Below are 14549 nucleotides of genomic sequence, written 5' to 3' on the forward strand. Positions count from 1 at the left end.
GGGGGAGTATGTAAGTATGTATGTGTGTGTGAGAGAGTGTATGTGATAGAGCGCGCGCGCGTCCACGTTTCTGTGTGTACAGTGTGTGCACCTGAGAGGCGCTCGCAGGTCTCAGGATGGACAGAAATTTAAAAGGCACCGGAGATGTGCGCGCCGTCTGCCTCAAGGAGCTCTGGCTGGCCCCGCCCAGCCCAGCGCGGATCGGTTGACAAGCCTGAGGGACATGACGTCCATCTTCCAGTGACGGCCTGTCGTCTGGTCCGGAGGCTTTGCGCGGCAGCTAAATCACTCTGCGCAGCGCTGTACGTGCAGGAGCAGGGAGAGTGCATTGGGAATGACATAACCTCTGCCTGCATTCCGCAAGAGGAAAAAAATAATAATAATAATCGTACCTACAGCATAAAATGTTCAAGAAAGACAGGTCGACAAACTTTGATCAGAGTTTCTTATGTTTATATTTGTCGGTGTAGGCTGACAGAGCAGGGACCGGCGGGGGCTGTAAACGCCATTTAAGAGTCAGTGTGAATACCCCAATTAAAGGAGCCCCCAATCACATCCATCAACATGCACGGCAACAGCAACCCCCAGCAACCCCACCAGCGCAGCTATAGGCGACCGACTGTTTCGGGAAATCATAAAAACAAGATGGAGTTGGGTGGGGGCAAAGGGAGGGAAGTCGTTCTGTAACACACAGCCAAAAAAAAAAGGAAACGGAGAAGAAACGCAAATGAGAGGCAGCCAGCTGGTGGCCCAAAAGCCTCCAGTCACGTGTGCCATCACGCACCACCACATTCTCATACTTCCCCAGAAAACGACGACAAATGGGTGGTAATGCGACAACGAGCGGCGGCCAGGTCACGGGACATGTCATGCCTCACGGCAACGAAAATGGATTACTGCTCAGGATGAGAAATTGTGTCCCACTTTTACACTGGAGTCTTCCCACTACTACCCTTTCGCGACGAAACAAAACGGCCAAAAGCTCTGAGAAATGTGATTCGGCACTTCCAGATGTTCCAGTGTTCCACCCACGTAATCACCAAGTGCGTAGACGTAACAAACGTTGCGGTACCCGCGTGCACGCAGCTGACCTCTGCGAGGTTTTTTGGTAATGTTTTTTGTTGTTTTTTTTATGCGGGAGTTGCGACGATATGCAGTCAAAGAAACTCAAAGAAACTCTTATAAAAGTCTAATAAAAGCTGCCAACCTGGTGCTTGGCTGACGACGCCGCTCGTTGCACACGCGTGATCACGCACAGGAGGGCGTGGCCCAAAATCAGAGTGCGTTTACAGAATCACTAACTCCCCCCCCCCCAAAAAAAAAATCAATTTCCTCCCCTCCGAGCCACCCATGAGCATCCGCCACCGCCACTTCACTTCCGTTCGCTCGCTGCTCCTTCGTGCGTCCATATTTTTAGAACGCCCCTTTCTTTCCTTCGTTCGAGTGTTTTCCCTCATATCCTGGCTCCGGGCAGAACCAGTGCAGCTCTGAACATAGTGTAAACAAAGCCCGCCGAGAGTAAACATCTCTGTGCTCCTCCAGCCTGTCGCGCCACACACCGCGCGCCGAGCCGCGCTCAGGCTCGCCAACATCAAAATGCTACGGTGTACCGAAGTCTCATCTGAAACTCGAAAAATTGCGTCAATAGAGATCGAAAAATGTTCTAACGCAGCCACAAGGAGGCAAAACAAATCGGAAGTCAACACAAAGCTTGCCTTAAATTTGGGAGTGGAGCATAAATGACAAAATTTTGATAGGCAAATGGGCACGGCCTGAATATTCACTCACATACTGAACCGGCGTGGTGCTGCCACCGTCCCGCCTCGCCCCGTTCACCTCACTTATTACGAGGTCGGGGGCCCGGCGGTTCGGTAAGCTTTCGCTCACCCTCCGCCCCACAACAAGCTCCTAACACACTGGGTCCACAACCGTCCCGTCGAGTCCAGGTTCGGCCCGCTCCGGGCCACAAAGGGCTGCTGGGCAGGCGGTGGGCCAGGTGGGGCGGGGTCCTCTTGTACACAGGGCTCTAGGCCAGGGCCGGGGACACAATGCGGCTCCAGCGGTAGCGAGCGAGAGCGGCACACACGGGACCGCGGAAAAATATTTGTTGTACCCAATGGCTATTTACTTTCCAAAATCGGTTCCAAAAAAGCACTTTTGAAATTGCGCCCGAATGACACCTGCTTCACGCAGACGGGAAAATAAGAGACCGTTGTGGTGATCTCGCGCGATCTACTCTGCTGTAGGGTTTTGAATTCGATAGCTGGACTTGAGAACCTGATACGCACAACCAGGAGTTGGTTGTCACGACCGAGCGATATGTATCGCGTGTAACCGTGAATACGCAGCAGTGTTTCGGGTTTGCCTACTCTTGACACCCGTAAGGGACCATATGGCCCCCTGCGGCCATATTAAGTATGCAATCAACACTGCTATGCGTGATCACTGTTACACCCGGTACGAATAAACCAGAGTCCAATCTCATTATAGTGTGGTCGTGACAACCAAACACCTGGCTGTGGACATAGGATTGCCGATGTTAGCTATCGAATTGAGCCTTTATCGAACAGAGTTGACCACCACAATAAAGTTCTTTTTTTTTTTTTTCTCGTGAATACGCATTGTCTGATTTAAACGGTTTTAAGTTAAGAGTATGACTTACAAATTTCCAAAGCTTGGAAAAAGTTACGAAGGCTTCGAGACTGATTGCCACACAAATGAAATAGTCATTGAGGGTATTACCCCGTTCATGACAAATTTGGTGGAAGAAGATGTAAAATATATAAGTAATGCTGCTTCGTTCGCCTTGCTGATCTAATAAGCACAAGCGCCAACACCTCACCTCCTCGGGGTGCGTGCCTCGGCACTATAACTCACTCTGGAATGATTGATTGGCTGAGCGAGGTGTAGCGAAGGGGAAGGGAGGGGGCGGAAGAGGGTGACCCCCCCCCCCAATCAACGGCAGCGGGGGCAGCTGGCAGCCACCTTGCCTTATTGTCCTCACGATACACGTGACACTCCAACACATGTTTAAAATAATGAACATGAAAACGAGAATCCCGAATCTAAGTTCACCGATAACACATTTTACTCGAAATATTACGTTAATATGTATTACATTATTCTTACAAATAACCAATATTAACAGTAATACGCCCTGCACTATTTCTTAGTACAAGCCAAAAGGGAGCTGAAGACCGATTGGTTATGTACAGATCTGAAATCGTATAATGTTACAAATTTAACTTGTACTATGCGCAAAGGAAATGTCAACGAAAGGACTTGTGTATCACATCAGCTTTATTGCAAGTGGAAGCAGAGTTGCCGTCATTTGCGTCTGTGGCTTCCCTCTTTCAATAGCGACGTCTCGAATTAGAGTTAGACTTTCAGGGTAAAAGGCAGACCTTTCAGCATTACTGCGACGCGCTGAGGGAGCACGACCAGCTCCTGCTCCGCTGCGCCCGCCAAATGTTCCTGGAAAACCGAATTGTCCGCGACCCCGTCCGCGAGTGGCGTCCTCAAGACCCGGCGGGTAAAGTACCCATGGAAGAAGGACTACAAGTAAGAGAAATGTGCATACACGGTAGAACAAATGATTTCTCGATGCTGCTCTCAGAAAACCGTTTTCTCAGCGGAACAAAATAGCAGCAAGTGTCAATAAAGCCAACAAAATTGTAAGTCCGTCAACCAAACTTAGTTCAAAATTTCTGATTTTACGTTCTTTTGGCATCTCGAAGTAAATTTTGTTCCGTACCACCGTTTTTTTGGTGTGAGGGCTGTTAGGACAAAATATCATGCATTTTCAACATGTGTTCGTTTGGTTGGTTATAACACAGAAACAGCGACACAAGCCGCAATTTGTATCCATTGTGTCAGAACAAATAGTCACGTCAGATTGCGAAGGTTCCTATACAACCTACTGTATAACCTTGCTTGCTGGCGGCGACATGCCTAAATATAATAACGACCCTCCCTCTCTCCGAGACAAAGCCACGAGTTGCGTCGTCAATGCCCATTTAGATGTAACATGTTAAAATTAGCCCGCCCCCATAAAACGTTGTGCAACCCTGTGCCGTGCGGGACTGTACGAACGCACCTCGTCCTTCACCAGCTCACCCTAAGATCCGACAGAAAACTCCCACCCCCGTCCTTAACTTCGTCCAGCTGCAATAATTTAAAATCAGTTTGCAATCTGAGAATGTCGTAAACAATTCTGTGGAGCAGCGAGCAGCGGCTCCTTCGGCACCACACGGGGGATGGGGGATGGGCGTTAGGTAACGGAATAAGGGGTGGTGGTTGGGACAATGAAAAATACTACAATGCCGCTGAATAGAGTGGGCATACAGTCCGATTAACCTCTGAAACAAAAGGGCCCCGTTGCCTCGAAGCTGGGCCTCGCCCAAAGTGCCAACAAAAAAAATAATAAAAGAAAATCGCAAATTCACGAAAAAATACTTTTTAACTGACCTATTTAGAAACAACACTTTCTAAGAGTTTGGACATCAAACCAAGTGGGCCGAGTAGCAATTCCAACTCGCAGCAGGTGGAACAGAAACGCGAGAGCTGACGTGCATCCACGGCAACGGGCTGAGTGAATACACGGTGATTTGAATGGACATCAAAACCAGGCGCTCCTGCAAGTGAACGGGTTGTCAATGTTGAAACAGTTGAGTCGTGGACATGGAGGAAAATTAACTTCGCTACTATAGATAGCTGACAGGTATTGTTTTGCCCGCAGGTTACGTAGCGTCACAGTGAAAAGAATAATCAGAAAACATTGCCATGGCAGAGCTGATCTTTCAGTTAGCGCACGGGAAAAAATTTCGTTATCGTTATCAGAAGTTAATTACTACGACCAGAATTTCTAGTAGCTTGGGGCACGATCTACTTTCTGACTGTAAGAACCAAACTGCTTCGAGTAGTCACTACTTAGTTGCAACAAAGCGGAGAGTTCACTGTATGCTTAACTAAATACTTCGCAGCGTTACACACGCACAATTTTCGTTCTTTGTATTGCGAAGCGATTGTTTGTAAGGCTTGAATGATTCTTACGAACAATGGTTTGCATTACAAACTATTTGATAATAAGATTACGAACAATTAGTTCGTAAGCATTTTGCCTTGTTTCAAGACTACCATTTTCTGGGTGTATGTGAACCAATGTACCGCGTATGTGTATGTCCGAACATACGCGGTACATAGTGGTCACCATCCGTGTACAATTCGTGTGGTGTATATTTTCGGCCACATGTACAGGTATCAGTATACGGCGGTGAAAAGTTTCGTCGTAAATTTACAAAAAAATTGTAAACTCGAATTATAATTTAGGGTGTAAATTTACGACAGCACATTTTTTTAATTGCCAAGTGATTTAAAGTCGATACATACTGCATGTATTTTTACGATTACAAATTGTAATTTTACAACTTGCGTCAATGAAAATTTTCCTGTAAACCTACCTACTTTTTTCACGGTGTACGGGGCCGTTTTCACGGGCTCGCTTCTGAGTCAGTTTGATTTTAGCAACCAACTGCTCTGTGGAAGCTGACTTAGTTGTAGGAATCAGCCATGGTCTACCAATAAGCGATTATTTGTACTCGGACAAGTTACGCAGCTGTTATAGTCAGAACCAACATGCCCGTCACACGCAACCCAGTTGCACCCAACCAAGCGATTCGCTACGTTGAACCCTTTTTTTCCGAGCGTTTATAGATGGAAATCTCAGGGTGCGGTTTACGAAGAAAGTGGGGCGCAAGCTTATGAATTCTAGTGAGTCCACTTTCAAGTGGTTTTCGGCTGATAACTAGGCTTTTAGAAAGTCCTTTTCGAGGGTACCCCTCGGTGCTAAATCGGCACTGGACACCATATAGGCTGCTCGTTAGCCTGTCCGAAATTGGAGGTCGAAGTGACGAATTGAGGAGGTTCGGGCTCTAAATGATAGAGGACATTAAACGATGATTTTCTGTCGTTGTCCGAGGTCCGTGCGACAACGTTTAGGGGTCGCGCCACTCGATTTTCAAAACGCCCCCGAGAGCGCGGGAAAATGGCTCACTTCCCGAGGCGAAGAAATAAGTCACACAAGTCACTGAGGGTAAGACGCCGAGAGCGCCCGTGCGTTGGGGATGGGGATTTAGTCACAGGAATCACTCCACGCGGACGATCTGGCACTCCAGTGACTCGTTGGTGACTCGAGTGATTCGTTTTTCGTGCCAGGTAGGGCTCCTTCCCCCCTCCCCTCCCCCTCCCACAGCCCCCTTCTCAGGTCAGGTACAGGTACACAGTCAACAGAAACACAAAGTAATATAAATTGCATGGCATTTAATTATACAATATTTGGCAAATATACATGAAAATACATCTGAAATACGATTAAAGAACAAAAAACGAATGGCCATAACAATATTAAATACAAGCATACATATTTTTATGAAATAAATACAGTTAAAAAAATAAGATAGATACAAAAATTAATTTAAGTCAGATTTGGACTTGTTACAATTTTAAATAACTATATGTAACTAAAACTAATGGCCATCATAATAATGTAACATAGAATACATAATTTTGCAGAAAGAAATAAATAAATTTAAAATACTTGACTAGCACCAAAAGTTAATGCATTTAAATCAAATTTGGGTTGTTCACAACTTGTAGAGCTATAGTCATTGGATCTGGAAAAAGAAAGTGAAATAATTGAATTGCAAAGTCAACGTGTATGGCTACTTTGGAGAAACGCTTCCTTTTTACTCAAACACAAGGAAGTAATTCATTCGATGCGCTGGTATGAAAGAAATTGTCTCAAATGTCCCAAAGTTTATGACACTCAGTAAATATATAGGTCCCACAATGCCCAAGAACATCTCGTGAGTAAACGAAACTTGCCTTGCGAGTACTGCTCTACACTCTGAATGCCCTCACTATTCGCCACGTAAGGAGAACCTGAAAACAAGGTAAAAAATAAGAATGCGTCTGAAATATGTCTTTTTGTAATAGCTTATAAGTACAGAATATTTTACCTGCTGTTGGAGCGTAGTCATAGACATGGGATCCTTCTTGAGGTAGATGCGAATAGTAGGCTGCAAGTACAAAGAATTAAATTAGTATCTTCTAATAATTATCAACCACCTATAATGCTCATGAAACAATATCAATAACTTGCCTGGTAATTGTGAAACTTGATTGGGACTATAATTGTGGGGCAGCCTCTGGGCACCCTGACCACTTGACACAACAGGAGATCCTGGGGACAAAGTAACAAGTTAGAGAACAACTATAACTTTTCATCGTACATAATTTTCCTTGAGTAGAGCATCTTTTTACCTCCTCTATGACTGTAAGAGTGAGGGACCCTGTGAGGTGCTTGTTGGTAATATGGGTTATACTGGCCTGCAAACAAAATAAAGTATGAATATTAAACACAAATTTGGTTTACTACGTATCTATCAGCAGTAGGAAGGCCTTACATCACAGTTAAGCGGGCTTTCATTGGCTATACAGCATTTTTGGTAGATTTGTCAATAAAATTAGTTTCTCTGCCACAGTAGGTCTACAGATGTAATATGACGGTATATTTTTCATCAAATGGAATGGTTGAACACATTTATAATATCAGAATGCCATAAACAAAAGTTTACAGATGTCTCAAGAGACTTTAAACCTTAAAAGTGAGAAACCACATAAAATTATAAGTACACATTGATTTTAACATCTGTAAACTTCATGGCAGTATAATACAAATGTGTTAAGCTATTTCTTTTAATAAAAATTTACCCCCAGATTACATCTCTAGACCCACAGTAGCTCAGAAACTAATTTATTTACAAATCCACTGAAACTGCTTTTTGGCTATAAAAGCTGCCCACTACGCACCAAGTTTCTTACTTGTTCTCATGTACTTTTTATCGGAGTCCAAGGGCTTCAGATCAAGTAAATTATTTTATCACTGTGTTGCTGGTTCCTACTAGACTTGTTTAAATAAGGACACATTAACACTATAATAAAATTATTTACTTAATCTGAATCCCTTGGGCTCTGAAAATAAATAGATACAAGTGAACAAGTTGAAAACTAAGTGATGCTCTGCAAAGTCCCTTCAGCCAACTCACCTGCTGCTGAAATAACCTGGCCAGGCCTCATTTGTTTAGTAAAACCTTGGTGAAAGTCTGTGGCCTGGCTCTGGATATGTGGTCCTGCAAACACAGACCCAAAATTTAACAGATGACAACAGTTTCTGTAGAGATGAAATGTAAGTGGTCAATTGCTTACCTTCAGAAGTGCTAGAGTGTAGATACCCGTCAGAAATTTTCCTTTTTCCTACCAAAACAGGTTGAAGGAATTTACGTTCTAACAGCTGTCTATTTTCTCCCACAACTCTTTTTCCATGACATTCTGAAAGAAAACATGGTTAGTAAGTATATTTAATGAGCATTAAGCAATCCCAAGTAAAAACTCAACAATATTTCCCTAATGTGTTCTTACTTTGCTGTAGTTTCTCACGTATAGGGGTTTCATCTAGTAAATCTTCATCATCTGTAAAAGTAACATAAATCAATTCAAATAAATTTAAAAGGGGCAGAAATCTACTTTTTAAATTATTTTTGAACTTTATGAGTTCTCTTTTTAGTAAAACCCATGTATTTAATGGAAACAACTGTAAAGAGAATCTGCACATTTAAAATTGGCTTACTGTTCTTTGAAATATAATTATCGTCCCAAATAATATAAATACACTAGAATAAAAAGTAACCGCACATACCCATTGAGGAGGTTCGCCGCAGTTCCCCAGTGTGATTCTCAGATTCAGAAGAAATGTCTTCATATTCATCTCCATCATCAGATTCTGAGTCACTGCCCTTGCCTGAGAAACAAGATACAGAACATGCGGGAACTGTTACAATCCTTCATCTTTAATCAGATCAATCATGATAGTATGCCACTTAGTGTACCCCACCTTTAGCTTGCTTTTGGTTGCCTTTAGATTGCTTTTGGTTGCCTTTAGATTGCTTTTGGTTGCCTTTAGATTGTTTTTTGTTGCCTTTAGACTGCTTTTTGGCCACAACTGCACCTGTGCAATACAAAAATAAATTATAGTAGTGGTCAAGAATCTTTGCTAATTTTTAAGGAGTAACCGTACCATTTTCCCTTGCTGCAGTTCTATTCTTCGACATATTCTTCCGACCTTGACGGATGACATTTATATTTCTGTTGAATGCTGGTACTCGGTTCTCCAAACTGCGGAAATTCTCAAAGTGGTGTAAACAGTAGTCTGAAAGAAATAAAAAAGTACCCAGGATAAGGAAACTATTCAGGAGACAGAGCATACTTTTTGGTGTTGCAAGAGAAATTGTGAAATCATTTGATGTATACCTAACAGACTATTGTACAAATCTCCGTCTATTCCTGTAGTTCGTCTTTGGCCTTTTGCAGTTAGGTACAGCATTCTATTGCCATAGAGCCTGTTCAGGACTTCAGAGACGTAAATCTGCCAACTATTTTTCTTTTTGCCTTTCTTATTTTCCACATCTGCATGAATTGCACGGTATGACATGAACGGTACGAAAAACTTTCCATTGCCAAAGAGGTCAGTCTGGAACAAGAAAAGAGACAATTACACCATTGGGGAGGAGTTGCGGCTTCTGTTAAAGACAAAAAAGTAATACTGAAATTGTAATCTAGTTCAGAAAAAGATGCTTTGTCAGTCAGCAGACAACACAAAATTATTACAGGACTAAAATTTCAAGAGAATTGCATTTAATTCTAAAGAAAAGAAATTTTATATAGCCAGTTTTGGCTTGCAAAAAAAGATGACTTACGTCACACTGTTTGCTTTGCTTCAGGAAGTGTTCTGGCAACTGAAATTGAAAATTGCGTTATGAGAGAGTTGCAGTACACAGGTAACCTCAGAGAATTGACAGGGTTCATCAAAATAGTACTCACGGTTACATTCTTTTCTTGTTCAGACTCAAGAGAGCGTAATATGTTCTGGAGAACACTGTGCAACCAGTCTACCTGTGCACATTGGCTCGAGTCATGTAAAGAGCTGGCCGCTGGAACAAGTGCCTCCAAGAACACTTTCACTTCAGGGGTTACTGAAAACATAAGATAAAAAATAAAGTTGTTTAGCTAATCGTGCATGGATTTATTTTTAAACATTAAAAATAGGAGTGTGATTACATACCCAGATGGGAGACACTCGGAAGCAGTGATGCTGTAACATCATTTACCGACAGGTCTTTCGAACAGCCTGCAGGGGTTACTGAAAACATAACATAAAAAATTAAGCTGTTTAAATTATTGTGCATGGATTCATTACTAAACACTACCCATAAGAGTGTGATTACATACCCAGACGAGAGTCACTTTGAAGCTGTGATGCAGTACCACCATTCTGTGGCAGGTTTCCTGAACAGCCTGGAGCAGAAGCAGTGTTGAACACTGAAATACCTAAAAGCGAAGTGTCCAATGTCCTCTGATGCTCCTTGGCAGCCACAGTAATTGCCCGAGATTGTTTTGCAAGATGTCTTTTAACTGCCAGGAGTTCCTCTGGAAATCGTTTCTGATTAGGGGGGACTATTTCTCCTTTTTCATCAACATCTATAGTTTGCAAAACGTTCAGGTCATCTGAAAAATGGAGATGGTTTAAATATACTCCACAAGGAGACAAAGGTTAGAGTATACAACACTCCAGGCTGCAACACCGAAGTTGAGTCGGGTGCACAGCGAGCAAAATACTTACGATCTATTTGGAGAATGACGCCATCATAAAAAGTAAATTTTTTCGTATCGTCATCCCTATATTTTATTCTCACTCTGTCGTTCACCTTAGCTGCACTGCCATAGCCATCGGGAATTCGTTTCTGATGAAGAACATCACTCTCGGGACGACCATTCCGGCCATGCTTGAAGAACACCAAGAAATATCTTGTTGACGAACTTTTCTTCATTTTTAAAGCAATGATGTTTTCTACAACTTCGGTTCGAAAGTTAATCCGAAAAAAAGGCGACTGCAACAGACCAAAATCAAAGCACGAGGAGAAATAACATAAACACGAGCACGAGGGCAGCAGAAGCAGTGTGAGTAAACAGACAGGGCGGAACAGGAAGGCTGTCGCTTCTTGTTCTTCTTCCAAACTCGAATTCGGAATAAATCGAACTGAAATAAGTAAACACGTAAAAACTAAAATTTTGGGACGGCACATGATATCTTCTTAACATTTAGAAGTGTTTAACTCTTTTTTTAACCTCTATTTATTATCAATGTCATAACGTGAACAAGATGGCGAAGTGACATCGGGACGTCTCTTAGCCATTTCTCCTCCCCCTCCCTTCCTCCCCTCCTCCCCTCCCACTCCCCCTCGTCTCAGTTATTGTTGACAGTCGCGTCGTCTGCGACTCCCGCACATTTTCTTCCAACTATTCTCAATAATATTACGTGTTGTTCGTAACACAGTATGGGTAAAACAAATCGAGGTTATGACGAATTAAAAAAGTCGGCGCGGGCGAACCTTCGACGAGGATGGCGACAGAATGGGGATGCTGACATTGCCGCTGCCGGCGCAAATTACCCTGGAAACGAGAGGTTAAGTGGAACTCCTGCTTTTGTGTGTGTCCGTCTTCATTGACGCCTTTTTAAAATTATTGCGTTGCATTTGCAGGAATAACAACGAGCTGGTGGAAAACCAAGACGTCGGAGAGATAGTTGTGAATGTCCAGGGGGAGGGGGAGGTGCAAAATGAAGTTGGCCGTAGACGGGGCCAGAACGAACCCGAGCCTAGGCCCCCTACACCACCTAGACAAGAGGAGCACTATCATCCCCAAGGGGGAGGCGAGGAGATAGAGGACGATATGCCCGTGCCAAATGCACACAACCAGGAAGATGACAATGGCCATGAAGATGATCAAGATGAGGAAGAGATTTATGATGATGATGATGAGGGTCCTGATGATCTACAAGTGGATCCAAATAGCCCACTCTATGACAATTCTACTATCAGCTATGGAGAAAGTAATGCCATGGTTTTAAGTCTAATGCTCAATCACAATCTTACAGGTTCCTGTGTCGCAGATTTGCTGCAGATTATTAACTTCCACTGTCCTGGTCAAGGACTTCGCCGTCTGTCATACTACAAGTTTCGGAGGTTCACTGCATGCAATAGAGTTCGTTCAAAGAAGAATTTCTACTGCTCCAATTGTCTGACAGGTTTGGAAAATGCAGGTGCAATGTGTAATGTGTGCAACGCTCACAGAGGAAAGTCTCATTTTGTACAGCTTTCAATAACATCACAGCTGCAGTCGATGTACAAACGTAATTTGTTTCATCATGCGCTTACTCAAAGGTTAGCTCGAGAACAGCCTGGACCTGATTGTGTTGCAGATATTTATGATGGCAGTGTCTATCAAGAGCATATGGGTGAGGGAGGCTTTTTAACCAATAACAATAATATATCTCTAACTTGGTATACAGATGGAGTGCCAGTTTTCAAATCAAAAAATTACAGTATTTGGCCTTTTATGTTTATAATAAATGAACTGCCGTACAAAATGAGATTTCAAAGGGAAAATGTTTTGATGGCAGGTTTATGGTTTGGTCCGCAAAAGCCCTCTGCTAACATGTTTATGAGATCATTCTTACCAGAATTAAGGAGACTTTTTGATCATGGTGTACGAGTGAGAGTTGGGGATTTAAATAGAGACTTCATAACTGTCAGAGCACTGGTAATTGCAGGGGTTTGTGATACTCCAGCCAAAAGTAACTTTTTAAATGTTGCTGGGCACAGTGGCTTCTATGGGTGTCCAGTCTGTGAAATACAAGGGCGGTCATTAATGATGACTGTAAATGAAGATAATGAGGAGGTTGTAGTGGAAGCAGGAGAGGGCCAAGGAGGTGAGGCTGGTGGGGAGGGAGAGGGAGAAGAAGAATTGGAGGGGGAGGGGCAACGGCGTAGGAGAAATAAAAGATATCATGTTTTCCCATACCAAGAGCATCTCACTCTGCGTACCACTGCTCGGTTTGAGAATGCTGCCAGGCGGGCGCTTCAAACTGGTCAAAGTGTTAATGGGGTGAAAGGGCCAACTGCCCTTCGTGTGTTTATGCCTGATTTCTTAAAGGGAACTGCAGTAGATCCAATGCATTTAGTGACAGGAGTTGTGAAAAAGCTCTTGATGCTTCACTTCAGTCCAGAGTGTCACGGTAAGGAATTCTCTCTACGATTAGTTATGGCAGCACTTGACGCAAAATTGAAAAACATCAAGGCTCCAAAGTTTATTCATAGAAAGCCTGAATCTCTTGAAGACTATCACCGTTGGAAAGCATCACAATTGATGTGTTGGCTTTTGTATTACTCTATACCAATTTACAAAAATAACATGCCTCTAGAGTATTATTATCATTATTTGAAGTTTGTTGCTGCAATATCGCTCCTAGGAGCAGATACAGTATCCACACAAAATATTCTGAAGGCAGAGAGGCTTTTGAAAGAATTTGTTAGAGATTTTGAAGGTCTTTATCACTTAAAATATTGCAGTATTAATATTCATCTCCTCCTCCACTTAGCTGACTGTGTCCGTCACCTAGGGCCTTTGTGGGTATTTACATGCTTCCCCTTGGAGAACTTAAATGGTCTGATTGTGGGAAACATTCATGGAAAAACCTCAGTTGACAGTCAAGTCTGTAATACATTTTGGCAAGTAGTATGTCAGCACCAGTTCCTGAGTACTGTTCGGGAGGGTGAAATGAAGGACTTCATATTAAAAAGAAAGCGCTCAGTCAAGATTAATGAACAGATAGCGAGAGGCTGTTATAGTGTTGGGGATTACAAAAGGTTTAATGGTGAACGCAGAGAAATTGTCCAACTCTTACAGGCTTCAAATTTAAATATACGTAATACTGTCATTTACTTCAGGCTTCTGAAGGGTAGTATGATCTATGCATGTGAGAGGTATGAACGTGATTTGGCCAGTAATTCTTCATATGTTGCATATGATCGTGATGGCCAGAAACGTTTTGGGTGTGTGGAAATGTTTCTGCATGTGTCTGTGTGCCACTGTCCTGGTGATTGTGAGTGTGTACATGGGCATTTTGCAATCATCAGAGAGGCTCGCAAAGCTGAAAGTATCCGAATCCTTTATCACCACAATTTTGAACTTCCTCACATCCGCAGGTATGTGGAAACTGCAAGACTCTATGTTGTTCCTGTATTAAATTTGAAAACTGTCTGTGTTCGTATAATAGCTCATAATGATGATTTGTATTTAGCAGAACCCATTAATTCATATGAAGTTGAGTAGTGAACAGTCTCAATCATTATTATTACAAGTAGCTGAGTTTGTTTACATATTTTGCCATTGCTCAGTTTATTGATAAGAAATGATTTCAGGTTCTGATTTTCAACTAAGTTTGCTACTTCTTTTAGCCTAGCTTGAAGCCAAGCTTGTTGTGACTGCTAAGTTCGCAGCAAACTTTTTTGCGAACATTTTGGACCTGAAACTTAGCTTTTGTCCGATAGTAGAGTAGAGTACAATACTTCCTTGTATTTGTACTCTGCCAATTA

At 42.8% G+C, this 14549-nt stretch overlaps 1 protein-coding gene across 1 annotated transcript in view; it reads right to left on the bottom strand.

The window, feature by feature from the left end:
• Positions 1-6292: 6292 nt before the first annotated feature.
• LOC113207321 (uncharacterized) overlaps positions 6293-14549 on the bottom strand; it is a 24086-nt gene continuing 15829 nt past the window's right edge. The window contains exons 2-18 of the mRNA XM_052269973.1: positions 10736-11003; positions 10345-10620; positions 10178-10255; positions 9937-10088; positions 9813-9851; positions 9367-9586; positions 9134-9265; positions 8951-9064; positions 8756-8857; positions 8479-8529; positions 8266-8388; positions 8106-8189; positions 7321-7386; positions 7160-7240; positions 7017-7076; positions 6883-6939; positions 6293-6671 (exon numbers count right to left, since the gene is read on the bottom strand). Coding sequence (XP_052125933.1) covers positions 6622-6671; positions 6883-6939; positions 7017-7076; positions 7160-7240; positions 7321-7386; positions 8106-8189; positions 8266-8388; positions 8479-8529; positions 8756-8857; positions 8951-9064; positions 9134-9265; positions 9367-9586; positions 9813-9851; positions 9937-10088; positions 10178-10255; positions 10345-10620; positions 10736-10943 — 1893 coding nt within the window. The 5' untranslated portion in view covers positions 10944-11003 and the 3' untranslated portion in view covers positions 6293-6621. The remainder of the gene's footprint in view (positions 6672-6882; positions 6940-7016; positions 7077-7159; positions 7241-7320; positions 7387-8105; positions 8190-8265; positions 8389-8478; positions 8530-8755; positions 8858-8950; positions 9065-9133; positions 9266-9366; positions 9587-9812; positions 9852-9936; positions 10089-10177; positions 10256-10344; positions 10621-10735; positions 11004-14549) is intronic.

Source organism: Frankliniella occidentalis, unplaced genomic scaffold (genome assembly GCF_000697945.3).
Source record: "Frankliniella occidentalis isolate FOCC.00 unplaced genomic scaffold, Focc_3.1 Scaffold106, whole genome shotgun sequence".
NCBI classification, from domain to species: Eukaryota; Metazoa; Arthropoda; class Insecta; order Thysanoptera; family Thripidae; genus Frankliniella; species Frankliniella occidentalis.